Source organism: Phaenicophaeus curvirostris, chromosome 1 (genome assembly GCF_032191515.1).
Source record: "Phaenicophaeus curvirostris isolate KB17595 chromosome 1, BPBGC_Pcur_1.0, whole genome shotgun sequence".
NCBI lineage: Eukaryota > Metazoa > Chordata > Aves > Cuculiformes > Cuculidae > Phaenicophaeus > Phaenicophaeus curvirostris.
The window spans coordinates 41,668,776-41,693,755 of NC_091392.1; the positions used below are offsets into that span (position 1 = coordinate 41,668,776).

The following is a 24,980-nucleotide window of genomic DNA, read 5'->3' on the forward strand; positions in this document are numbered from 1 at the left end:
TAAATTCATTATTAAATTTAATTGTTAAGTGTTTTCTGGGGGAATAACTCTTCGATCTAATCACTGAAATGTCAAGGTTGACACAACACATAACCCATGCTTTCCTCCCCAAAAGAGCAATTTATTTTTCTTGGATGCTAATTTTAGGAAATTGTTTAGGTTAAATTAGAAAAAATGCAGTATTTCCAGTACATGAAACTATTTTATGAGGCTTTAGTGCAGTCTGCACTCTTATGCTCAATTATTCCTTCTTTAAAGCATCACATGTTATCATAGGGCAGAATAAGGATTCTTGAATGATGCCACATGGTCCTGTTCCTCTAAGCAGAAATCTACGGGGGCAGTTCCTGGGTATCAGGAGTTTTGAATCGCTACTAATAAATTCAGTTTTCTGGACAAACAGCTTCAAGGGTAATGCCAAAAGAAGAATTTTCTGGATCTCTGAAGCTGTCTAACAAAGCAGACTTTGCTGCTGACTTACACTTCAGCTTTTGAGCTACAGCCTTCAGAAGATGGAGGAATAAGTACTGAGAAGAGGGCGTGCCTTTGTAAAATAAATGAAAAACAAAACGCCTGTATTCTTCAGTTTCTGCCTGAGGTTAAAAAAGATTGAAATTTCTTTCTGATCTTGCACAGTGACTTATTTCTAGTAGTCTAGGGCTCATACCAGACCTTTTTATCTTAGCATAGATCAATCTAGACTTATAAAAACTGAAGATGGGGCTTGCACACAGTTAGATAATATTATTGCCTTTACCACAGTTCAGTGTTTTGAGCCCCAAAGATCTTCATCAGGTTATTCTCCCTTCAGATGCGGGGAGAACTACACTACTGCTTAATCCTTAGACAGAGGAAATTCTTCCCTCAGGAGAACAACATTAAGTCTGTCCTTCAAGGAAACTACTGACACTTCCTCAGCTGCTGTGTAATCTCCAGCTGGAATGCCATCCGGCCTTGGACTCGGGCTGCTATTTATATTTGCTGCCACTTCTAAAGTGCTTCTAGCTCATACAGAGCGTTCCCATGTCGTGTGTCTCTGGCAAGCCTACTGACCCTAGATATTTTGGAATAAATTCAGCTTAGTATTCATGAGAAGTAGCTGTTGTTCTAACGGGCAGTTTAAGCAGCACGTTATGTCATTATGGTTTGTAGGTTTTTTCCCCTGATGATTATCGAACAGTGAAATAACATAGGCCTCCCTCAACCTATTCTGATTTTTGACTGGCAAACATTATTTTACATAGAGCACCTCCTCTGTAGCTGAGGTCATTTCATCAATGTGCGTTACTAATTTGTTTCATTTTTCTTGACTGTAATTGGTTATTTAGTGCTGTAGTTTCTGACTTTGTATTTTTTCATGTGCTTTTTTTTGCCACAATGTTACTTGTCAGCTTATCCCTAAAGAGAAACATACTGCCTTTCAGATGCTTCTCCTTCCGCAGGCATTGCACCTTTATCTCTCCTCTTGGATGTATTTCACCTACTATTGTTGCTCATCTTCAGCTGCTTTTCCTGGGTGGTATTAACAGCCACCAGTGACCTCGAGAGTACTTGGTGCGCACTTTGCTGCTTCTCGTTTTAGCTCTGTCGCCAACTGCTGGTTCCGTGGCCTTCTGGAGGAGCTGTCATTGTCTTGTCGTTTTCTCTTTACCAGTGCTGAGTAGTATTTTTACTTGCTACTCTCTAGAGAGATTAGTGGTTCATTTTCCAGTAAGATGAGCATTGTATCTTTTTTACCTGTTGTTACCTGCAGTGGAAAATACTTTGACTGCACAACAGAAGCAGCCCTTTAGATCTTAATTAAAGAATTGGTATTCTTATTAATGAGTAAATGTCTGTTACGAATACTGTTACCAAAAAAAAAAAATTGTTTCTAAACTCTCGTTTTTGCATATATACTTCTTTCACATTTGTCTGCTGGTTTCTTCTTTTCTTATGTCTCAAATATAATTCACTCATTATTTTATCTGCCTTCATCCTGCTGCTTTTTTCAGTTTCAAGAACTTATGATCCACTTCCAATCAGCGCACCCTGGCTAATTTTATAATTTCCTAAATGAAGTGCCTCACTTTCAAAACCCTACACATTTAACTTTGTTTTCCTTTACGCATTTTTTCAAAGCCCTTCTTGTCTTGGGATTTCTGCTGTACAATTGGATATGCTTTGCCTCCTGCTGTGATGGACTCTGCCCAACACTGCTGGCTCAGTCTCACTATTCCTATTTCATCCCTTTGCATCCACCAACGCTTTGTTCTGTATTACCGAAGTGTCTTGCACAGTGGGGCTTTGTTTATGATGAGGGCTTGCACAGGTTATTACAAATAGTGACAAATGGTTTATTTCTGTGCAGTGTTACAAGTCTTCGAGTTGTTGGCAGGGGTGGATGCGCACTACACCCTTTTCCCTGCCAGGTTACATAGGTATTTAATAGCCTGTCAAAGTCTTTTCTGTTTACAGTTTGCCTTGCACAAAAGCATTTCCTTATTTTTGAGCCTTTACAAAGGATTTTTTCTTTTGAATCCACTGCTGCTAATAATGTAGTGATTGTGTCCTTCATGAACTGGACCTTTTCGGAAGGCCTTTTAGTAAATACTAAGCATCATCTCATTTCTTTTTTTGACTAGAGTAAAATGAGTTCTGTCATGCAGTTAAAACCTCTTGAAAACAAATTCCTCAAGTTGAATTTGTTGCATTTGCTTGCTTAGATCAGTTTTTTCCTTTTTGTTACTCAAGTCATTTCCATTCAAAGTTGTTGTTTTACAGGGGAGAGCTTTTGGTAATGATTTAAGTTATCCAAAACATCTTCCCTTGTGGTGATCATGTTGCTTTGTTTAAAGGCAACTGCATGCCATTGTTGTACGCTGCACTTGGTAGACCTTGTGCCAAATGGAAACTCACCATATATTTGGATATTTGCTGTAATCGCTACCCAAGATGGTCAGGAAAGAAATGTGATAGTGGCAGAAAAATCCAACTGGTGTAAACGCTCTCTGCTGCTGACTGTGCTGTTCCCACAGCTCTGTGTGTCCGTATCGCATAATCACTGCTTGAAAATTTGAATTTCTGTTTCCTCTTTTAAGTCTGCTCTTCTATCTCCCAGACCTTTTCATAACTAAATTGCAGTTATTGTTGCACATTTAATTCCCCAAATGAATAGCTAAGATAACATAAGCTGTATAATTTTTTTTGCTAGACTCTCATAGGTTAGCAGATTCAAATCCTTATATTTGTAAGTGTTGTCTGAAACATTTCTCTCGTTCAGGGTGGCTCTTTGTCTTCAAAAGAAATAAGATGTGTGCATTTCTTGTCGTCTTGGACTTAGTAGTCTGTGTGTCATTTTAATATCCTTTAAAACTATGAATCAGCTACAGAGGCACATACTTAGCCTTCTTAATTTGAAATTAAACATGCCTTTCCATTACCATTTAAAGTTACTAGTTCTTTGTCAGTTTTGCTTAATCTGTTTTAGTTAACCATCAGTTTACTCTTGAAGTATCTAGTCTCTATTCTGGTTCAGTTATGCTCACTTCTCCTTTCAGTCTCGTTTTTTTTTCCTCCTTCCATTGTTGGAGAGGCGGGGAGGGTTCATCCTCCTCCATGACTTTCTCAGCGTTTCCCCAGTCTCATCTCCCAGAGTACGTTCATGCACATTTAAGCCTTTGATCGCTCCCCCGAGTGAATGAAACACTTAGGCTTGTATGGAGCACTGAACATGAATTTATCACTTAGATCAAATTTCAACCCTTTATATATAGCATTACAAACTGGCTCAGCCTTCCTATTTCTGAGCTAAGACTGAAGAGTCTTAAAACCTTGTTAGCCTACAGTACAATTTCTGGGTGCCTACGTTCTTTTTAATATCATGGGGGGGGAGTTCTGTTCATTCTGGGATTTCACAGTTGAATCTCTTGGCCTACAAAAGAACTGCAGTTCTGAACAGGTACAAAAGTATGTTTTGTTGTGGTGTCCTGTCTCTGGCAACAGCCATGGACAGTTGTCTTCACAGTTGTGTAATAAACCAGACACCTACAGAGCGCTGCTTGCATATTTTCTCCCTCCTTTCAGCAATCACATCTTTAGAGAAGTTGCCTTTGTGTCACTGTGTTCAACTGGCAGTGGCAGACCTATCCTTGACAAATTTGTCTAATCTGGTTTTGAGTTTGCTTATCTTTTGGCGAGCGCAGCGTTCTTTGGCAATAACTTTTATAATTTAATTATTTGTTGGGGGGGGAAGCAGATTTACTTTACATTTAAACCTGTTCTTCACTCTTCCTTCTGGGAAATGGCTAAAAATCATTCCATGCACCATATTTGATTTTGTAGATTTCAATCCCTCTGCAGTTACCCCTTTTCCGAAACGTTTTGTCTTTTTTCATACGGCAGCTTGTTACATCCCTAGTTATTCCTATGGTCTGTATTTAAATTTTTAAAGTTATCTCTAGTTTTCTTGATTAACAGAGTCACTAGAACCAGACACGTTATGAAGATGTCAGGATACTCCAAGAGCAACAGATAGACATGATGAAGATTTGGGTTTCATTATCAATTTCTTTTCCTAGTAACTTCTTCCATTCTGGCTGTCTCTTTTTGAGGTTGCAGGGACTGTGTGATGTTTCTGTCTGGGATGACTACTGATGCTCTCCCGTGCATAGAAAATGCTAATTTAGAGTCTGTCGTCATGTATAATATGCATAGGTGAAAATATTTTCGCTGTGCATATCACTTTGTCTTAACAACATTAATTTTCATCTCCATTTTATCATATGGTTATCTAGGATTGTGAGATGGTTTTGCAGCTCTCTGCCAGCAATTTGAGATCTGACTACCTCTGTTAATTTTACAAACTTCACAAGTTTTTATAGCTTATTGTTCCCCTCCTTTTTGAGAGTGTCTATAAGCACAGCTGAAGAGCTTAAGTGTCTGCAGAGGACCTTAGAAATCTCTGCTGGCAAACCATTACTTGTCAAAACTAACAGTCTATTTCTGTTCTTGTTACTTTCTCTTTTTCCTTTGAGTTGAGGGAAACAGAACGCTCTGTTCTTCATTTCAAGTGCTTCTGTTGTACTTTAATCAGTTTTGTATGTGTTGAATAGGATTTCCCTTTCCAAAGGCATTTTTCAGTTCTTGTATTTCTTCTGTTGTGTTTTTTTTTTCCACGCCATCCATTTTGAGCTGCAGCTCCCTTTTGTGCTTCAGCAGCCCGTGCAGCACTGCAGCTCTGACTTTTTACTGTTTCCTGGTGCAGCTTTATTAGTACAGCATCTTCCAGATCATTGATTTGACATTTGCTGAAATCTTGGAATCTAAATTTGCCTTATTGGCTTGAAGAGATCTGCCGGATTGTACTTTCGTGACTGTTTTCCTTTAATACTACTTGATCTGCTTGCTACGGGAGTGTGTCATCATTGGCACAAGGTACCATCCAATAATGCAAGTTTAAAGGCTTTTTGTCTTTTTATTTGTGGGGTTCATTTTTGTTAAAGCACAACCATTTTTCATATATTCTGTGCAGGGGTTTTGGAGAACTTAAATTGACAGGAAATGGTAACTAATAATTCTATATCCTTCAGTACTGGTTGTTGTCTCAAGCCCCAGTCGCACTAGCAGATTTTTTCATTAACCGGTATCTGCACATTGGACTGGAACTGCTGTTTTCCTCCTGTTTCCTAAAAATATGTGCCCACCCTGCTCTTCTTTTACCTCAATCCCTTCTTGCAGCAGTCTCCCAGAATCACTTATTCCTTTCTACCATAGCAAACAGTACAGATAATTTTGTATGTTTTAGTTTTCCCGGTAGCTTGTTGGAGCAAGTTGTGTCTCTGCACCCTGCTTTGCAGGAAAGAGAACACGGCTGCCTGCTGCTCCACTTGCCCTTTCGCCTGGATATTAAACCTGAGCCTCTGCTTAGCCTGCCAACTGTTTAATCAGAAATAGTCAAAGGGCCCTCCTTCCTAATATTGCAGCTGACTCTGAAATCCTCATTATCTTACATCTGCATTTGTGCAGTGCAATTATACAGCAGCAATTATTTTCCTAAAAGCTTATAATTTAAGCAGACGAAGGAGAGAGCATGAAAAATGCATCTAGAAATGTAAAGTGAAGCCTTATACCTGTATAATTAATGCCACAGATATTTTGGTTTTTGCTTGCTTTTCTTTTTTAGTAACCTTCAGTTATTGCATTCCATTTTATTACATTTATGCGTTCTTAGCACTGATAAACAAGAAGAGAAAAGCAAGGAGATTCCTAGAAAGCAAAGCAGGGGGAAAGGGAGAAAAGAACAGACAGCAAAGGAAAACCTGATGCTCTGAAGAGAGGAAGTTAGAGTGAGGCCCAAGTGTGAGGTGCAGGTGGGCAAACTGAAAGAAACCACCAATCCCAAAAAAACCCCTCTGTGGATTATAGAGAGTAGAGAATAAGATACAGTTGCATCTGTTGTGAATGTCCTTGCTTGAACTGCTTTGGTAATTTTTCCACAACAAAGATAGTGGAGGAAACATCTAAAGATGCCTTGTTTTAGTGCCAGGCAGAAGCAGTTCATTTGTGCTTCTCAGCAACTGCCCCTGCTGCTGCCCGGAATATGTTGGAAAGGGTGGCCTGGTGGCTCCTGCCCTCCCACTAGCAAAACCCTGTGGGATTCCAGTGCTCCTAGGCAAAGACATTATCTCTGTCAGTGCAGAGCCAAAGGGAAAATGAAGGTGTTTGTTTCACTTGAGCAGCTTGAGGCACTTCTTTTCATAAGTCTAAGAGCTTGTGCTTGGTTGGGAAGAGGAAGGTCGGTAACTCAGACGTGTTCATGTTAAGTCGCTAATGTGGAGTTGGATTCTGTTCTGAGAGGCGCAAAAAAAAAGGTATTCAAAACCCTCTATTTATTACTTTTCATAGAATCATAGAACGGTTTGGGTTGGAAGGGGTCTTTAAAGCCCACTCAGTTCTAACCTACCCACCATATGCCATGGGCAGGGACACCTCCCACTGGACCAGGCTACTCAAGGGATGCATCCACAACTTCCCTGGGCAACCTGTGCCAGTTCCTCACCACCTTCATAGTGAAAAATTTCTTCCTAATGTCTAATCTAAATCTCCTCCCTTCCAATTTAAGGCCATTCCCCCTCATCCTATCACTCCATGCCCTTGTAAAAAGTCCCTCCCAGCTTTCCTGTAGCCCCTTCAGGTCCTGGAAGCTGCTACAAAGTCTCCTTGGAGCCTCCTCTTCTTGAGGGTGAACAACCCCGACTCTCTCAGCCTGTTCTCATAGCAAAGATTCTCCAGCCCTCTGATCATCTTCGTGGCCTCCTCTGGACCCATTCCAACAGTTTCACGTCTTGTGTTGAGGATTCCAGAACTGGACTCCAGGTGGGATCCCTCAAAGGTGGAGTTGAGGGGCAGAATCACCTCCCTTTACTGGCTGGCCACGCTTCTCTTGATGCAGCCCAGGATACGTTTAGAGAAGTGTGCTGTCAGAAGAGTTCACTCATGTCGTAATGAGGAATGCAAATTGCAGGAGGGGAAAAAACCAACAACCTTAAAGCAAAGGGAATAGAGCTGGTATTTTGAAAGAATCGGAGCTGCTGTGGTAGCTGTCCCTGTACTGTTCACACTTCCAGGTTGGATGTTACTTCATTGTGGTAGACAGAGAATGATGAGCTGTGGTGAGGAAGAAATGGGCTGCTAATAGCGTGGAGAGGTAGAGACAATCTATCTGGCTTTAATACTATTGATAATTTAGTTCAAGGGATGGAGTGTCTCTCCTAAATGGCACTTTTCAGTCTCTCCAGCCTATTCTAAGTGAGATGTATGTGCCTTGTGGCCAGAGATGAATTGTGGAGATAGGACCTCGGAATCGGTCTTTGCTGTGTGGCCTTTTTTTTTTTCTACTTCTTCTTTTCCCCCCACACCTCCCTGCCTCTTTTTTTATTATTATTATTTTATTTTTTAATTAAAGGCAGGAGTTGATTGGATGCCTGGCAATGATTACTGTCCATTGGCACCTCCCACTGGGAGCACACTCCAAGTACCAGCCTCCAGCTCTTTCATGCAGGGGAGCTTAAGCAGGCTGCTTACTGAGCAAAAGGAATTTCTCTTCCCATGAGAGCCTGAGTGCTGTTTCCCTGGCTAAGAATCTATAATTCCTTTACAAGTGACAAGCAGGCTGCTACCATCTGCTGGTGAAGGGCTGCAGGATGGTAGGTTTGGGTGAAAATTTGCTTATGGACCAAAGAGAACAATTAGTGGTAATTAACTCCAATTCACACATTCCCTGTATGAAGCTCCCTGATTTTGTTTTGGTTTTAGAATGTTTTCAAATTGTAGTGTGGATATTTTACATTCTTTTTGTTTTGAAACATGAATGCCTGAGATAAGGGTTTTAACCAAAGCCACAAAAAGTACCAGCAGGAACTATCCATCTTTTTATCCTTTAGGAAATGGCAGTGATGTCTTGCAAAAGAAAACTGAGAGCATCCAGAAATTCTTTAATCACTTTATTCTGTCTTTCTAGAAGCATCTGGATATATTTGGAAACCACATGGCATTACATGACGATAGTCTCTTTCAAAGATAAAGTGGTAGACTCTCATACAAAACATGCCCACCCTGCTCTTCTTTTACCTCAATCCCTTCTTGCAGCAGTCTCCCAGAGTCACTTATTCCTTTCTACCATAGTAAACAGTACAGATAATTTTGTATGTTTTAGAGAAGTTGTTTTAGAATCGTACGGTTTTGTAGGGTATCTGCTTTGTTCAGTCACTCCGTGGTGTGTCAAGAAGGGAGAACTCAAAAGAAAAGAGTAGTCATTGTGTATGTGGTTCCCCCAGCTTCCCCTGAAAGAAGCAGATGGTCAGGGTTCCCAGGAGGTAGAAGAAATGGGGCCATTAGACTGTCAGTGGCTTGTGAAAAGCAGAAGCATCTGCCAGAATGAGACTTGTTCAGCAGCAGGGGAGCCAGCAGCAGCAGATGATCTCTGCCTTGAGCAGTCAGTGGTATTGTAGTCCACTGGGGAATTGCTGTTGTGGGCGTAGCTGCAGGTAACCTTGGTAATAATCTAGTTGGTCTGGCAGGCTAAAAATAGGGAAATGAAGGTTGGTGCTCACTCTCCAGCATCTGAACTACCCACTTTCCGAGTCTAATCGGTCCTAACTACAACCAATTTGAAAGTGTTCTGTACCTATTCTCAGCCAAGCAGCACTATAAGCACACTTAAAATCCGTCAAAATGTGCCTTGTGTTTCTGCTGCAAGTTTCAGAATAGCAAGATGAACCACGCTAGATGCAACAAAGAACAAGTTCAAAGACTGAATTAACATTTGGAAAAGCATGAAAAATTTTGCTAGGGGTCTTCTTGTTTCCAGTTGTCTCGCACAGCACGCTCTTTTAAGACATGCCTTTTTAGTTTTAAGAAGTATTTTACACAGCTGCAGTTTAATCTTTGCTGCTGTAGTTCTTATGCTCTTATTGACTGCTCTGAACAGGGCATGGTGTTCCAGGGAAGAATGACCTCCTGTTGCAGCAGGGTGACGGTACTTCAAAGACAAGATAAAGTGGGCAGGACAGGATGCCTCTGAGGAACAAAACTAGAAATTCATATCTGTGTTCAAAAAGAATAGTCAATTTGGTTTCTGTCCTGTTAGAATAATTAATCTCAGTGAGCCACATCTACAAGCAAGAATAAAGCATACAGGTAAAGAGCTTTGGTTCAGAACTCCTCAAGCTGCACTTTGTGAATATTTGGCGTGGGTGAATCTGGGACTATTGCCAGCACATAATATTCTTGTAGGGTTGACTAGCCAGGAAAAGACATTTTCTATATGTGAAACTTGGTTTTGCTCCCAGGAGAGAGTGAATTACATCGCATTTTGGCCAAAGGTCCATCGTTTTTGGTGTGCATTTAAATATTGGTTGTTCTTTTAGGGATTTTTACCTTTGGAAACCAGCGTTTGTGTTCTGACAGGGAAAAATAAACTACTTGGGTGTCTGTCTCTAGGCCTCGAGGACACTTTTCTTACATCATAAATACTGCAGTAGTTTCTCATGATACACATTCACTGCTTGGAAGACAGACACGATTTAATAGGGAGCACTGAAGATCAGGCTCAGGATGCCTTGGCGTATCAGAAAAGAGAAGGCAGTACTCAAGACTGCAGTTGTAGATGTCATGAGAACTGATGTCTCACAAGCTTTTCTGTTAGTTGCATCTTCTTTGATTTGGAGAGGGCCACCTGGTTTACGACTGGAGCTAGTCTTGCTTTCATCCTCATTCAATCATTTAAATACAAACTGTAGTCATCTCTGCACAGCGCAGAATAGCAGGAAGAGCAATGACTGTCACGTATTCTTAGTGTTTTAAATTGTAATCAAGCCCCTGTTTACTATGCAGAGCAAGGAATGGTGCTGTGGCTGTTCTCTTTGGCTACATCTATCCTGCAGACCTCTACTGCCAGATGTAGGTGAGCAGGGATGTGAAGCAATGTGATCCAGCTGACATGGCTGTCTTGACATATGAACCTCCTCATGCATTTGTCCAGCGCCAGGTGTGCTGCTGGTTCAAGCACATCTGCTCTGCACGCTGTACAGGTGTAGCTTGCTGGTAATGTTAATCGAGCACGTGTCATTTGACACTAGTTTTTCCGATAGAAAAAGAGGGTTTAGATGATGTCATTATCTCTCTTTGTGCAGGCAGTGACCAAAGGCAACTTCTTATAGCCTGAACTCAAGGTTAATTGTACCAGTTATACAAGGCTTTATTGTGGTGGTGTTCATCAGCAAACCCACAATTCCTGTGTTTTAAGTATAACTCAAAAGTTCTTGTAGGTAATATTTTCTTTTTCTGTCAGTAGTTTATTTCTATTTTAATTTTTAAATAGTAGTGGTCTCTCAGCCCATGGTGTTTTCAGACAGGTGTGCCTTGGTTTTTGTTTTTAGAAGGAAAAAAAGTCAACCTTTTATCGGAATCGTAGATTAGCTAATGCAAATCAGTTAGCGTATCCATTCAAGAAATAAAGTTGGTGTCTAAATGAGATGCACAGTAGGCCTACTTCTTCAGGGCATTCCTTAAGTCATTCAGGATGAAATAAACAGGTGAGTGGCTTTCATAGAATCGCTAGGTGGGAAAAGACCTTTGAGATCATTGAGACCAACCGTACCTGTCCATTGCTAAACCACATCCCTGAGCACCTCATCTACCCATCTTTTAAACACCTCCAGAGATGGTGACTCAACCAACTCCCCGAGCAGCCTCTGCCAGTGCCTGAGAACCCTGACAATGAAGAATTTTTTCCTGATGGTTAATCTGATCCTCCCCAGGCACAACTTGAGACTGTTCCCCCTCATGCTATCACCTGTCACTTGGGAGAAGAGCCCAACTCCCACCTTGCTACAACCTCCTCTCAGGTAGTTGTAGAGAGCGATAAGGTCTCCCCTCAGCCTTCTCCAGGCTGAACAACCCCAGCTCCCTCATCTGCCTCTCATGAGACTTATGTTCCAGCCCCTTCAACAGTTTTTTGACTCTTCTCTGGACACGCTCCAGGACCTCAGTGTCCTTATTGTAGTGAAGGGCCCAAAACTGAACACAGTATTTGAGATGTGGCCTCAGCAGGGCCTCGTACAGGGGGAGAGTCGCTTCCCTGGTCCTGAGACCACACTGTTTTTGATACAAGCCAAGATGCCACTGGCCTTCTTGGCCACCTGGGCACACTGTTCAGCTCATGTTCAGCCACTGCCAACCAGCACCCTCAGGTCCTTCTCCTCCAGGCAGCTTTCTAGCCACTCTCTGGGGAACACCACTTGTGACTGTTCCCCAGCTGGATTTAACTCTCTGGGCCCGGCCATCCAATTTTTCACCTAGCAGAGGGTACACCTGTCCAGGCCAGTGGCAGCCACTTTCTCAAGAAGAACGCTGTGTGAAACTGTGCCAAAGAGTTTACTAAAGTCCAGGTACGCTACATGCACATCCTTTCCCTCGTCCATTAAGTGTGTTACCTTGTCATAGAAGGAGACTGGGTTAGTTTGGCAGGACCTGCCTTTCATAAACCCATGCTGAGTGGGCCTGATCACCCAGTTGTCCTGTGAGATAGCACTCAAGATGACCTGCTCCGTGACCTTCCCCAGCACCGAGGTCGGACTGACAGGCCTGTGGTTCCCTGGATCCTCCCTCCAGCCTTTCTTGTAAATGGGCCTAACATTTGCCAATTTCCTGTCTAATGGAACTCCTGCAGTCAGCCAGGACTGCTGGTAGGTGATGGAAAGGGGTTTGGTGAACACCTCTGCCAGCTCCCTCAATACCCTTGGGTGGATCCCATCTGGCCTCATAGACTTGTGAATGTATAATTGGCCAAGGAGGTCTCTAATAGTTTCCTCTTGAATCATTGGAGCTTTGTTCTGCTCTCCCTCCCTGCCTTCTGGCTCAGGAGGCTGAGTACCCAGAGAACGTCTTACCTTCCTGTTAAAGACTGAGGCAGAGAAGGAATAAAGTACCCTCAGCCTTATCCTCATCATTTGTCACTGTTGTTCCCCCTGCATCCAGTAAATGATAGAGATTCTCCTTGGCCCTCCTTTTGTTGTTACTATAGTTGTGGAAACACTTTTTACTGTCTTTCACAGAATTGACCCATTTAAGTTCTAGTTGGGCTTTAGCCCTTCTAATTTTCTCTGTGTGATCTCATTTCATCCTTGTAGTCCTCCTGAGACTTGAGTCTTCCTTTCTTTCTGCTGTATTCACATCTGTCTGGCAGTATAGTTAAATACGTCATTGACCAGTTGAGATAATAGGATTTAAGTAGTGAAAATTGAATGTGTTTATCAGAGGAGTCTCGCTACTTAGAAAATAAATATATGACCATCTTGCTAGCACTGCAGCCCTTTCTTTTGGACATATGCCATTAGTGTGATGGTGAGGTATTTTCCCTTTATGGCATCTTCTCCTGCTCCCCATAAACCTTTTTTATCACTGGCAAAAAAATGTTAGACTTGGCCTTGATCTTCTTGGACTGCTAATGATAATGAAAATTACTTCTATGCTAATGGTATATTCTAAATCATTCCTTGTCATGCTCATTATCATTTTAATGCTGGTTTAGGTTCAAAAAAAGCTCTTTTCCTTCATTTTTAACACCGATGTCGTTGTCAGATACTGAAACACAGAATCATAGAATGATTTGGGCTGGAAGGGACCTTAAAGATCATCCAGTTCCAACCCCTCTGCCGTGGGCAGGGACACCTCCCACCAGACCAGACTGCCCAAGGCCCCATCCAACCTGGCCTTGAACACCTCCAGAGATGGGGCAGCCACAGCTTCCCTGGGCAACCTGTGCCAGAGCCTCACCACTCTCATCGTGAAGAAATTCCCCCTTATGTCTAGTCTAAATCTGCCCCTCTCCAGTTTATACCCATAGCCCTTCGTCCTGTCCCTACAAGCCTTTGTGAACAGTCCCTCCCCAGCTTTCTTGTAGGCCCCCTTCAGGTATTGGAAGGTCACTATAGGCCAGTGCAATGGATTTGAGTAGTGTTTCAATTTCTTCTTGAATGGTTGCTTTGAATATTTGTTACCTTTTGCCTGGTTAGCTGAAAAGTTAGTTGTTTCAAAGAGCCTGTGCTGTTGCCTGTTTGAAAACCTTTTCTTTGTGTGGTGTGGAAAGATACAGTCTAACGTGATACCCAAGAAATCTGTGCTGGAATGTAGTTGATAAAATTCCCAGGAAAAGACAGGTATTTGGGAAGATAATTGCAGTCTTCATTACCGTTTCTTGGTTTTCCTTTCAGAAATGTTCCCATTGCCAGGAACCAGGAGCCACCTTAGGCTGCTACAACAAAGGCTGCTCCTTCCGATACCATTACCCATGTGCCATCGATGCAGGTAAGAACAAATTGTTTGCTAACTGTATATCATGCTTATTCAAAACATACGATACTAAATAATTCCAAGGACTTTACAAATTATTTCCTCTCGGTTTCTTTCCTGATATGAAAATACAATAATATAGATGGTGATCAGTCGCACCAGGTAACAGTGCACAGTAACGCGGTGGGACAAGATGATACTGGAAATGAAAAACAGTCTACCTGGAAGTGGAGAAAAAGCCTGCTTTGGGGAAATACAGCTACAGTGACTGAAATTCAGCTGCAATATGATAACTGACTACTCTTTTCTTGCAAGAAGCAGAAACCCTTTGTTAAAGGGGCGCAAATAACCCGAAAGCTGTTCCCTTTCTCAGTGTTACACTCCTATAGGCAGTCATAGTGGTGATTTCAAGTGCAAAGTGTTTGTAGAATCTTTAGTACTGCTTGCAGCACAGCCTTCTTTCTCCCTCCTTAGAAGTATTTCAGCCAGTGTCTTGCATAGGTCCAGTCTGTGTCACTGGAGAAGCTAATGGTTTGGATTGTATTGTTTCCCAGCTATGAGCCTGTGGTTGGGAGTTGGCATTTTGTGTGCAATAATGAAAGTTTTTCAATGGAGATAAACTTTATTCTTGTGTAAAAAAATCCCAGCTCAGAACTATTCCCATCCTCTGTTACTCATTTCTCCTGTCATACAAAACGACTCCCTTCGGCCTCCTTTTCTCCAGGTGAAACAGCCTTGGTTCCCTCAGTTGCCCCTCATAAGGCTTGTTCTCCAGCCCCTTCACCAGCCTCATTCCCCTTCTCTGGACATGCTCCAGCAGCTCAAAGTCTTTCTGTAGTCTGGGATCCAAACCCGAACACAGCATTCAATGTGCAGCCTCACTAGCACTGGACACTCGAGGGTGTCCGTGTAACTTTAATTTCAGCCTCTTACGGATGTAGCTTACAGCTATTTTTCTATAAGGCCCAACCTTAACCTGTAGGATGAAAGGATACTCGTTCATGAACACGTGTTGTCCTCTCTAATTCTGTATTTTATATAGTGCATATGATTCCATCTAAGTTCTGAAAGTAGAACTGTGGGATTTTCTGTGATGTCCCAACAGTTTGGGGTGCTAATTTGAATTCTTGTACTACTGGGTACAGTGTGTAGCCTTTTCTATATTCTGAACATGGGTATCAAAATCAAGATATTGTCCTTTTTCTTCAGATGTACCTTCTCCACTTCAGCAAATGTGGTAGGATCCTCCAGATGACAATTCTGCTCAACAATTGTGACTGATTTCCAAGAGCAAGTTCTGTGTTGTGCATGGAAGAGGCAGTGTGCTGTACAAAAACTAGTATATAATTATAGTACAGCCCATATTAAATGTAATGTGTCTGCCATGTAATATGTAGAAATGGGCTACATTAAATTTGGCTTTTCCCTGCATTAGTCTTGACTTTGCAACCTTTGGGAGTACTTTTTTTAGAGTATCTTTTTTAGAATAGCTATGCTTATTTCATTTGTTTTTAATTTTCTTATGAGACATAACGTCCCATGGCCTCCTGTCAGGACTTTCAAAGCTGACCTCACTCCTTTGAGTAACATGGCAGTAATAAATCGCAAACCCCTCAGTGGGCCCAGAGCTGCACGGGGATGGGATAGTGTGACTGAGAGTTTCACAAACATGTTTATATTATAGTGAAGGAGTGGTATAACCAGGGAATCTCAGGTTTCACTCCAGCAAGAAAATGGTTTAGGGAGAGCAAAGGCTTCTCTTTGTCTCTTTATACCTTGTCCCTTCTGTTTGTTCCTCTTCAGTCTGTATGTGTCTGATATGATCTCCACTCTGGTTCTTCATGCCAGCCACAGGCTTTTTATCTCGTTGGTATCAAATTTCTCTTCTCAAATTTCTTATTGCAGTCTTTTTGTAAGACACAAATATCCCTGCTCATTTCTAGCTTTTCCTTTGCCCGGTTTCTAGCTGTCATTCTGGCTTCTTTCTCTCTGCTCTTACATCACCTCCTCCTCTGGTTTTCACCTCTGGGCTTCTTGCTTTGATTTGGTTCACCTAACTTAGTTCTTTGTCACGCTTAACCCTACCAGTCCCCATTTGATCTTGTATATTGCCCTTGATCTTCTTCACCTTCCTGTGCCTTATCCAGCTATTATAGTTCTTGTTCTCCGGTCTTCTGGCTGAGTCAATCCTGATTCAGTCTTGGCCTCCTTCTGCTAGCACTCATTCTTAATTCCCTGCTCCTAACTTCTACCAGCACTGGTCTCGTTGTCCTGTTAGATTCCACTCTTTCCAGATCCAGATTGCCTTTCTGAATAACCTTTTCATTTCTACTGCCTTCTGGATCAGTTCTTCCCATTTTGCAGTTTTGAAATGGCCACCTCCTTCCTTCTTTCAAGCCTTAAAATGTCCCCAACAGCTTCATTGCTTTTGGGTCTGGTGCTTAAGTCTGAAGCCAGAACTTTGGTTACGGGAAGGACCTGCTCACCCCCAAACAGAAGTATATTGTGGTGGAATTTTCAAAAGACCTAGCAACTAAAATCCCCATTACTACTTACAAGGAGTTCTATTTGCTGGCTTTGTGGTGAGCTGGCATGGGGACGCCTTTGCTAAAACTCAGGTCCTACTGAAAAATCAGGGGATTTTGGGGCTTTTCAGAGAAAATTCGCTGGGATGTTTAACGTGGGCAGGATAACTTTTTTTTTTTTCCAAGAAGAAAATTGTTGGACTGCTTCAGCTGAAGTTTTCAACCAAAACAAATTAAAAAAGCCCAGCTTGAAGTAGAATCTCAGCATTCAAAGCAGTTGCTTTTGTCTCTGGGTGTAACCAAGTTGTCTTAATCCATAGCTATTCTTCCAATAAATCTGTATCAAAGAAATAAGCAAGCGATATGGAGTAGGGTTTTCATTTATGCTTGAGCAGAAAATGTAGGCTTTCTCGAAGCAAATGGGCATTCTTTCTTTTTCCTCAGCCTGCTGCCTGCCTATAAACCCTTTTTATTGGTTATTCAGTGCTGCTGTCTTTCCTGCAGTGAATCAGATTACAGATATTTCTCAAGTTGCTCGAGCTCTTTGGTAGTTTCATTTGAAGTCGACCACTCTGCTTTGAAGGGTGGTGCCACCTTGCTTTATTGAGAATCTGGGACAGATCCGTTCTGAATCTTCAGAAGTTTATGCTGACATTTACAAAGGCTCTCAGGCTTTGGTAAATGTATGACTGGGTTGGGTCTTCGAAAAAAGGATCAGAAAACATGTCCTGGTGTCTATGTCGAGTCATAAGCACTTGGTGTCTGACTGAGTTACTGCAGTATCTCTGGAAGTGACCGTGCCTTAGCTGGGATGAACTATGTGTGTTGCAATCCTCGGCAGTTGCACTGTGAGCATGTTTTTACCTTTGCTCTGGTGTGGATTGGAAGTCAGTACCTTGTGGCTTATTTGAAAGGCAGTATGTTTTTCATAAAGGTCGGGAGGGCAAAATATCTCAAAAGGACTGCAAAGTACTTGCAGCACTGAAGGCTGGCCCTGTGGTGCGACCTGGGGCTCTGGCTTCAGCGCCGATGGTCGGCTTCCAATCCCACCCTGGTGAGGAGCCAGGTTTTGCACTGCTGTTGCTAATTGGCTGCTATGCAAGGCACGTGGCTTTGTAAGCTGCCAGTTCGTACATATGGATGCTTTTATAGAGCTTAATTCAGCCTTCCTTTTAATCTCCTTTCATACAAAGCAATCTTTGGCAGTATGGGGTGCGAGAGAACTGAATTCCTCCTAGCTATTTGCATAAAAATCAAGATCAGTAGTGCCACTTAAGTAATTTTTATATGGAAATTATTTCTGTGGTTAACATTGTGTTTGGCTTACGTCCGTCCAAATTTATGAAGAGCCTCTGATGTCTCAAGATAACTTAGTCCTAGGGACGTCTCCATGGAAACAGGATCTTTGTTTTCTGAAATTTTGTATCCTCGCCCTCTGCTTGTTCCTCCCCACCTGGAGCCAGATCCTGGTTGTTGCAGCACACTTGTCCCCACAACACGTATCGTAGGCAGTTTCACATACAAACGATTTTTGACTGTAAATCAGGAAAAAAAATCTAGCAGCAAAAAATAAAATGAATTTTCAGAGAACAGAAATCCTGTGTCTTCACAAGCATCGTTAAAGATGAGTAACAAGCAGAACACAGAGGGTGAGACAAAGTGTGAAGCTTACAGAAGAATAATTGCTTCTATTAAAAATGTTTTAGGTTTTCCCTGACTGCTTTATGGAGAAAAATCTGTACAAACAAGGACGAGCCTCAGTTCTTTTTCTCTTTCTGCCATAATGAACTGATCATAGCTGTGTGTCTGGTCACTTCATGATGAATTGTAACTTGCAATATAAAGTACTTGGAACTGCTAACTGAAATCCAGGCCAACTTTGTGATGATGAACAAGTTTAGCCTTATTGGTATTCAGCTGACTTTCTGCAGCGAGCTGATGGAATTTTTCATAGTTGTCCCTTAAGAGGAAGAAAAAAATTGCTATTAATTGGACCTGCTATTAGTATTTGCAGAAAAAATGCCAACCTTGGTAAGTAATTGAGCTCCATGTGCAGATCAGGTATGAGGTACGGGGTTTGTGACATCTCTTCACGATCCTTGTACAATCTTTGTTTCTGATGTGTTGAGCTAGGGTAGCACATTCATTGCCAATGTTGGGCTTCCAAGAAAGAAGAGAACTCCATCCTGTTCTAACATATTGTGTATGGTTTTGATGATTGCTCTCTATATTTTTGATGATCGCTGTATTATGCAGTGATAATTCATGCTGGAGTCTGAATGTACAATCCCTGCCCTTATAATGAGACATTTTGTTTATTTCCTGTTATTCACTAATGTTGCCTTTGAAATCATCATCTGTGACACAATCAAGGGTTTTACTCCCCTTTGCTAAAACCTTTCAACTAACTTAGCCGATTGCACACTGTTTCCCTTTCAGGCCAGAGGCATTCATGTTGAAACAAGCGTTTCATAGCAGAGGGAGGATGCTCTGCCAAAGCTTGGGTGTCTAGAAAGCTTTTCCCTCAAGCTTTAGTTGCAGTCTCCTGCTGTCTGCTAAACTCCTCCAACATATTGAAACAGCAGGTAGCACTAGTTATGCTGCGTACTTAAAAGCGTTTTAAATTAAAACATTTTATTTACCATAGTGCTTCTTTACTTGCTACCTATTTGGGTAGGTTGGAGAGCAGACAGGAGGTCATAAGCACCTTCCTGAATTCTGGTGTTGGTCACACCGAGGTGGGTGAGGGTGCTTGGACCTGCTGAGGTGGTGATGGTGCTCAGTCAGGCTGCCTTCAGTGCATGGGGTGATTGGAAAGAACACTCAGAAGTTTGGGGGTGTTGAGAGGCAACCCTGCAGTTCAAGGTGCTGAGGGGAGGCAGCTGAATTCTCTTGGGAGAGTGCTGCTTTTTTGCTTGTCTGTGAGGGTGAAATACAAGGTATGTGGAAGGCAGAGAGCTGGCAGGTGATGCTGCTGGTGTGGGTGTAGCACTGAAGATATGGAAGCTGCCACCTCGCATCCCTTCGAGGCATAATCTGAGAGGGAGGGTGAGAGAGGAAGGAATACTTACACTGCCAATTCCACTAAAGAAAAGCTCCTCAAATTGCTCTTCTGCTTAATTTGTTCCTAAATAAGCAATTCTACGTAAGTACCCCACTTTCTGTAATAGGTTTAAATCATTAATTGAACTATTTCTTAGCTCATAGAAGCTTCACATATACGAATTAGGGAAGTCAATCCAAAAGCAGCATGACTGCCAGTGTAAACTGATGTCGAGGGTTTGGGATTGCAAATAAACTAACACATACAGTCATACCTAGAGACCCATACCCCTTTTCCCCTGATATTGGCAGGGCCTTGGGGCAAGGATGAAAGGCGACGATCTTCCTAGGAAGTATAAAGCAGGGATCATCTGTTCAGATTGGATGAATGTGTCCATCTTTCTTGTGCTGTAGCAAGGAGAGCTGGGATAGCTGAAAGGGATTTGTAAACTTGCTGTTGTGATTCTTACTCTATACAGAGGATCGGGGAGACTGGGGGTACGTGGACTTGGCTTGGAGATCCAGGTGATGTTGTCTTTTGGGGTACTGAGTAACTTATTTGTGAAAACTTTGAGGAAAGAATGGACCTGCTAATAAGAGTGTTCCTGTATCTTTGAGTGAAAAACATGTACTCGTGAGGCGAGATTACACGTGTGTTATATTATTCAAGTTGGTTTTTATTAAAAAAGTAATAAATTGCTGTCTTCTCCTCCTCTAGATTGTTTACTAAACGAAGAGAATTTCTCAGTGAGGTGCCCCAAGCACAAGGTAAGAGTCCTCTCCTGGATTAGGCCTGCTTTTTACTGCCCTCTTCTGGTGTCTAAATTTGGATTAATGATTTTATACCTGGATAATGTCTGTAGTCAGGGTGCTTAATTCTTGTGACATGTGCTTGTGGTATATTCTGGGGGCAGACATCAACTTGAGAAGAATACAAAGAGTTTAAGAAGATAAATTAAGGTTTTTGCCCTATCTGTTCAGTTGTTCTTGAGATCCTTGATGGCTCTTAAGAAAGGCGGCTTAATTTCCTGTCTTCTGTGATAGAATCAGTACATTGCCTGCTGTTTCTGTGGGAGTGCTACACTGAAACTGGCAGTGGGATTTTTTTTCCTTGGATTTACCAAGGATGCAAAATGAGGAATTAAAATGGCTCATGGAAAAGTTTTAACCTGTTTTTCAAAACGTTTAAGACTACGTCATGAACCAGTGTAATGATGAACCTACACCTTCTTCTAGTTCAGTGGTAATAACCAGGCTGAGTTCTACCAGCCTTCAATGTTTCTGTGCAGTTGTTCTGTAGATCTGTGACCCTTCAGAAGGCCTATCATTGTTTTCAGATTTTGGTGATGGATTCAGTGTACTGCTTCTGCCTAGGGCTTGGACATCCTTAACTGAATGTCCCTGGAGCCTGCAAACAGTGCTGAGAGCTGGATGGATGTTCTTCTGTCTGTATGGAAAGGGGAGACAAGGCAGGGAGTACATTCTCTCTTGTTACACATAAGCAGTATGGTATTGTGCTGGGAATAGCCCTCCCAGCCCATGTTAGGGAATACATCTCTGGGAGGCCGTGGATACCACTCGACCAGTTTTACGTGCTCAGAAGTATCCACAAAAATGGCTATTCTTGTGGCCAGTTGGATGCAACAGGAATTGTGCAAGTGTGCGGATAGTTTGTGCTGGAGAAATGATAATAGGGGAGAGCTGTGCTGCTTTTTAGCAGGGATTAGTCTCCATTTAGTCCTTGTCTGCAGATCTCTTCTCTGCCTAGAATTAGACTGACATCTGGTGGTCTTTTGTCTTCACAGATTAAAGATAATCTTTCTTTTGTAAACATATAAGAATTAGTCTCATGTTCCTTCCTGGATGTTCTACCACAATACGATGTATTTATACACATTTAAAATGTGCTGGAAGATTCTGGGGCATTCAGGCTGTTATCCCAAGCTGGCCTACTTTTCATCATAGAAAAGAAAATAAATTATTCTGCACAATTGTGGAATAATGTTGAAAATGTACAGCGAGCTTAAATTGATCTGTTTACAAGACACGAACCTGCAGATCTTGCCAAGCGAAAATGGCAAGGATGAGCTCCCCTAACTGTAGGATGCAGCTACTCCAGTGCCACCCTCTGCCCAACTGTGAGTGGTTGACTAAAGAGGAATTAGGAAGTTTGTTTTTGAAGACTGTTTTGGTTTTGCTGCCCATTGCCCTAAGTGTCACAGGGAAACACAGTGTAACAGCTTTTCGTAGCTGTCTTGTGTCCCTGCTGCTGTATATGAGCACCTGCAGTGATGGCGCTCAGAGCGTGAAAGGGAACAGCCATTTTATAGAATCCGTCTTCCTGTAGAAGATACTGAGCAGGCACATTGATTTTTGAAGTAATCTTGGGGTATGAGAGGGGAAAACGGTCAATTAAGTCAGTAAAGGTGCTTCATAAGGCAATAAAACCTTAGATTTTATTCAAAACCATTCCACTGCAGATCATTTTGTGTTGCGTCGAAAATGGAAATTCCACACCAGCAGCCTTTTTGGCACAGAAGTTTGTTGTCCTTTGCTTAGCAAGGAGATGAATCACTTGTTTGAAGTCAAGCAGAGTTCCTTTTGCTTGGCCGTGACGCTGCCCTTGCTCTTGTGGTTCACTGGTCATCACTGGTTTGATTCAAATCCTTCTGCTGGGCAGAGTATAGGATCAACGTGCTCCTGCCATTGTAGTGTCTGGAAAGGAGATTTCCAGCCAGTTACGAGGCAGGGACCAGGAGGCTGAAAACCGTTGCTTCAGAGTGACTGGAGAACAAATTGCATCAATTTTTTGCATGATATGAGCAATAGAGAGGAAGAAAGGCTTCAGATTAGACCATTTAAAACTAGGCTTTTAGGTAACACCAGTTTACCATTAGTAGCTAATTAGTAGCTGTCTGATACCTCGTTCTGTTCTGTGGTTAATGGGTGGAAGAACTCACTAACTTGATGAATCCGCTAATGCGGAGTAAGTCCCTCAGCAAAGTGCCTCTTATCCCATGCCTCACATCGGTAAATACACCTCATCATAATAAGTGGCTCCTGAAGAGCAAAGGTGCTTCTTGCCTCATTAGCTGCACTTGACACTTCAGGCATAAGCAAGCTAAGTCCAGAGGGACTGCTCCTGCCTTTCCCTCTCCTCCCCAGTGAGCTTTCCCATTTCCTTCTGTCAGCATTGATGCTTCAACCATCCGTATCCTGAATGTGCTACTTTTGCAAAATAGCAGCTTTTATCACAGGGAAGACGCTTTCTGAAAACTAATCATCTTTAGAGGGGTTCGCTTCCTCTCACAAACCCAACGAGCTGTGTGTCGGGATCACAGCAAATGATGTTGCAACAGGACACGTGATGATGCCAAGGCACTGAGGAGGATGTAAAGGGGATGGAATACCTCACCTTTTGGTGGCACTGCAGCCTTAGATTGTCTTAAACCACCTGTGGGGCAATTCTAAGTGGTGTATCTCAGCTTGTTCTTCTACCTTTCTGTGTTAAATTCTGTGTTTCTTAAAATTAACCAGGCTTTCATATCCCAAACTCCTTACTTGTGTGGAATTGCTTGCTTTTGTCACAGGGAAAACTCTGTCTGAAAAATCTATGTCTGGTTTCAATACTGACTTCTCTTTCTCTCTCTTGCTTTCTGTATGTTCACTTTCCCTACCCCTGTCTTCCTTTTCTCCCTCATTTTCTTTTCCTCCTCCTTTTGGCTTGCTGGTTTGTCAGCCCCTCCTTCCTTGCTCTCTTCCCTCCTTGCAGAACAAGATGGTGAAAGGCAGCCTCAGCACAGAGCAGTCGGAGCGGGGGTGAGGGGGGAAGTGTACTCCTGGGAATGGAAATAAAAGCAAGCACAGGTGAGTTGGGGAGAGTTCCCAGTTTCCACCAGCCTTCTTCCGTGGCTCCTTACCTCCAGTGCCTTCCCCATGTCCGTAAGAACTCAAGGTGCTCTCGTGTATATTCAGAAAATTTGTAATAACTGTTTATTTTATTTTTTTCCCATGTTACCATTCCATTCAGGCAAGTGACTTCACTTTGTTTGTATTTCCACAGCAGTTTCTTCTGTTTAGTGGTGAGAGGCAAAGTTTGTTAGCTGTTACAACTGCCTGATCACTCTCCCAGCTAAACCAGTGGCAGAAATCTCCTTTCCTATTACCCAATGGTCATGTCCGTAAGGAGCTGAAAGGTTTTTTTTTCCATAAGTCTCAGAGTAGTTAATAGTAAGCTTCCATATGAATAAGTTCATCAGTCTCTTAAATTTTGTACATGAGAAAGAATTAGTAGTACTAATGAATTCAAGATTGTTGTAGTATCAATCCCCCTTTTTTCTGGAAATGTAAATGCAGGGATAAGTAAATTAATCTTAGCAGGAGCCCATTACATTCTTTTCAGACCAGCGCTTCCCTGTGTTTTGCAAACAGAGCTGGGTGGGAGAAGTGGCACTATATCCACAAGTGGCCACCATTTCCTAAGTTTGTAAAAACTTGGAAAGCAGCAGTTGTGCTCTCATGCCCCAGCTCCCTCGCTGCTCTTCCTTCCTGCCTCCTTTGTCTGTTCCCAGTGTTCATACAGCCCTGTGTGAATTTGACGGGGAATTCAGTTCTTCTGGAACTACATGTTGTCCTGCTGGCACATGAGTTAGATTGTTTTCCTAATCTGGTTTGCTGTGTGGCTGGGCAAATATCCTGGTACAAGGAGGGAGTAGCACAGAGGTGGGAGTTGGCACTCAGGGAGTGGGATGAGATTAGGATTTCTTATTTGAAATATTTCCAGCAAGTGCGTTGCCATTTGATGAAAACAGGGAGGTCTAAATGAAAGCAGTGTTTGGTTTTGAATTAATACTTGCTGGCACCCTTTCCCATAAACTGCAGGCCAAGGTGGTCTCTTGCCTTCATTTCACCACTTGGTGCATTTCTTACTGAAGCTGGTTGCTTCTCTTTTTCTTGCAGTCCTGCAGGTGAAGTTGCTCTTTTGTGTCTGTTCTCTTGAGCTGATTTTAACAATCCCCTTCCCTCACTGCCTTTCCGTTGCTTCCTAGGCACCTCCCTTACCTTAAAATCTTGCCTGTTCCTTGAGTTAAGTAATTGTGAAGCGCTTTCTATGGTGTTTTCTGTGAAGGATGAGAGATTAATCAGAGAGTTCTGGTTTTCAGTGCAGTAGCAAAGGACAGGTAGTGTTTCATATAAAGAGTTCGGAGACTGACTACTGGCTTGGTTTGGCTCTGCTGTGTTCTGGATTTCTTTCTTTTCTAACAGTATTCTTTCATGGCTTTTTAGTGTCGTTAAAACAGCTACTGTGCACACAGTATTTAAAGTTCATTATATGAGTAACTTTTTCCTTCCACGGCAAAGGTCATTGGGATTCTTTCAAGCTTTTCTCTTTTCCTTAAAGTGTAAAAGGCAACATAATTTGTAATGCTGAAGCAGGAGGACAGTCTCGCAGTGGGGTGTTTGTTACAGCTGTTAAAACTGGAGAAGTCTTCTCAGTGATGATTTTTTGGGACATTTCCTTAAGGCACTGGTTAACATTACTGTGTCCCAGAGACCTTTACACAGTTTTGTTTCCTACGT

At 42.3% G+C, this 24,980-nt stretch overlaps 1 protein-coding gene across 5 annotated transcripts in view; it reads left to right on the plus strand.

The window, feature by feature from the left end:
- TCF20 (transcription factor 20) overlaps positions 1 to 24,980 on the plus strand; it is a 125,393-nt gene that overhangs the window by 96,116 nt on the left and 4,297 nt on the right. For 3 of the 5 annotated variants that reach the window (XM_069854534.1, XM_069854571.1, XM_069854543.1), the window contains 3 exons: positions 13,755 to 13,848; positions 20,119 to 20,168; positions 23,140 to 23,267. In XM_069854534.1, the coding sequence (XP_069710635.1) occupies positions 13,755 to 13,848; positions 20,119 to 20,168; positions 23,140 to 23,223 (228 nt within the window). In that variant the 3' untranslated portion in view covers positions 23,224 to 23,267. The remainder of the gene's footprint in view (positions 1 to 13,754; positions 13,849 to 20,118; positions 20,169 to 23,139; positions 23,268 to 24,980) is intronic. The other 2 variants (XM_069854552.1, XM_069854562.1) reach the window with 2 other exon arrangements.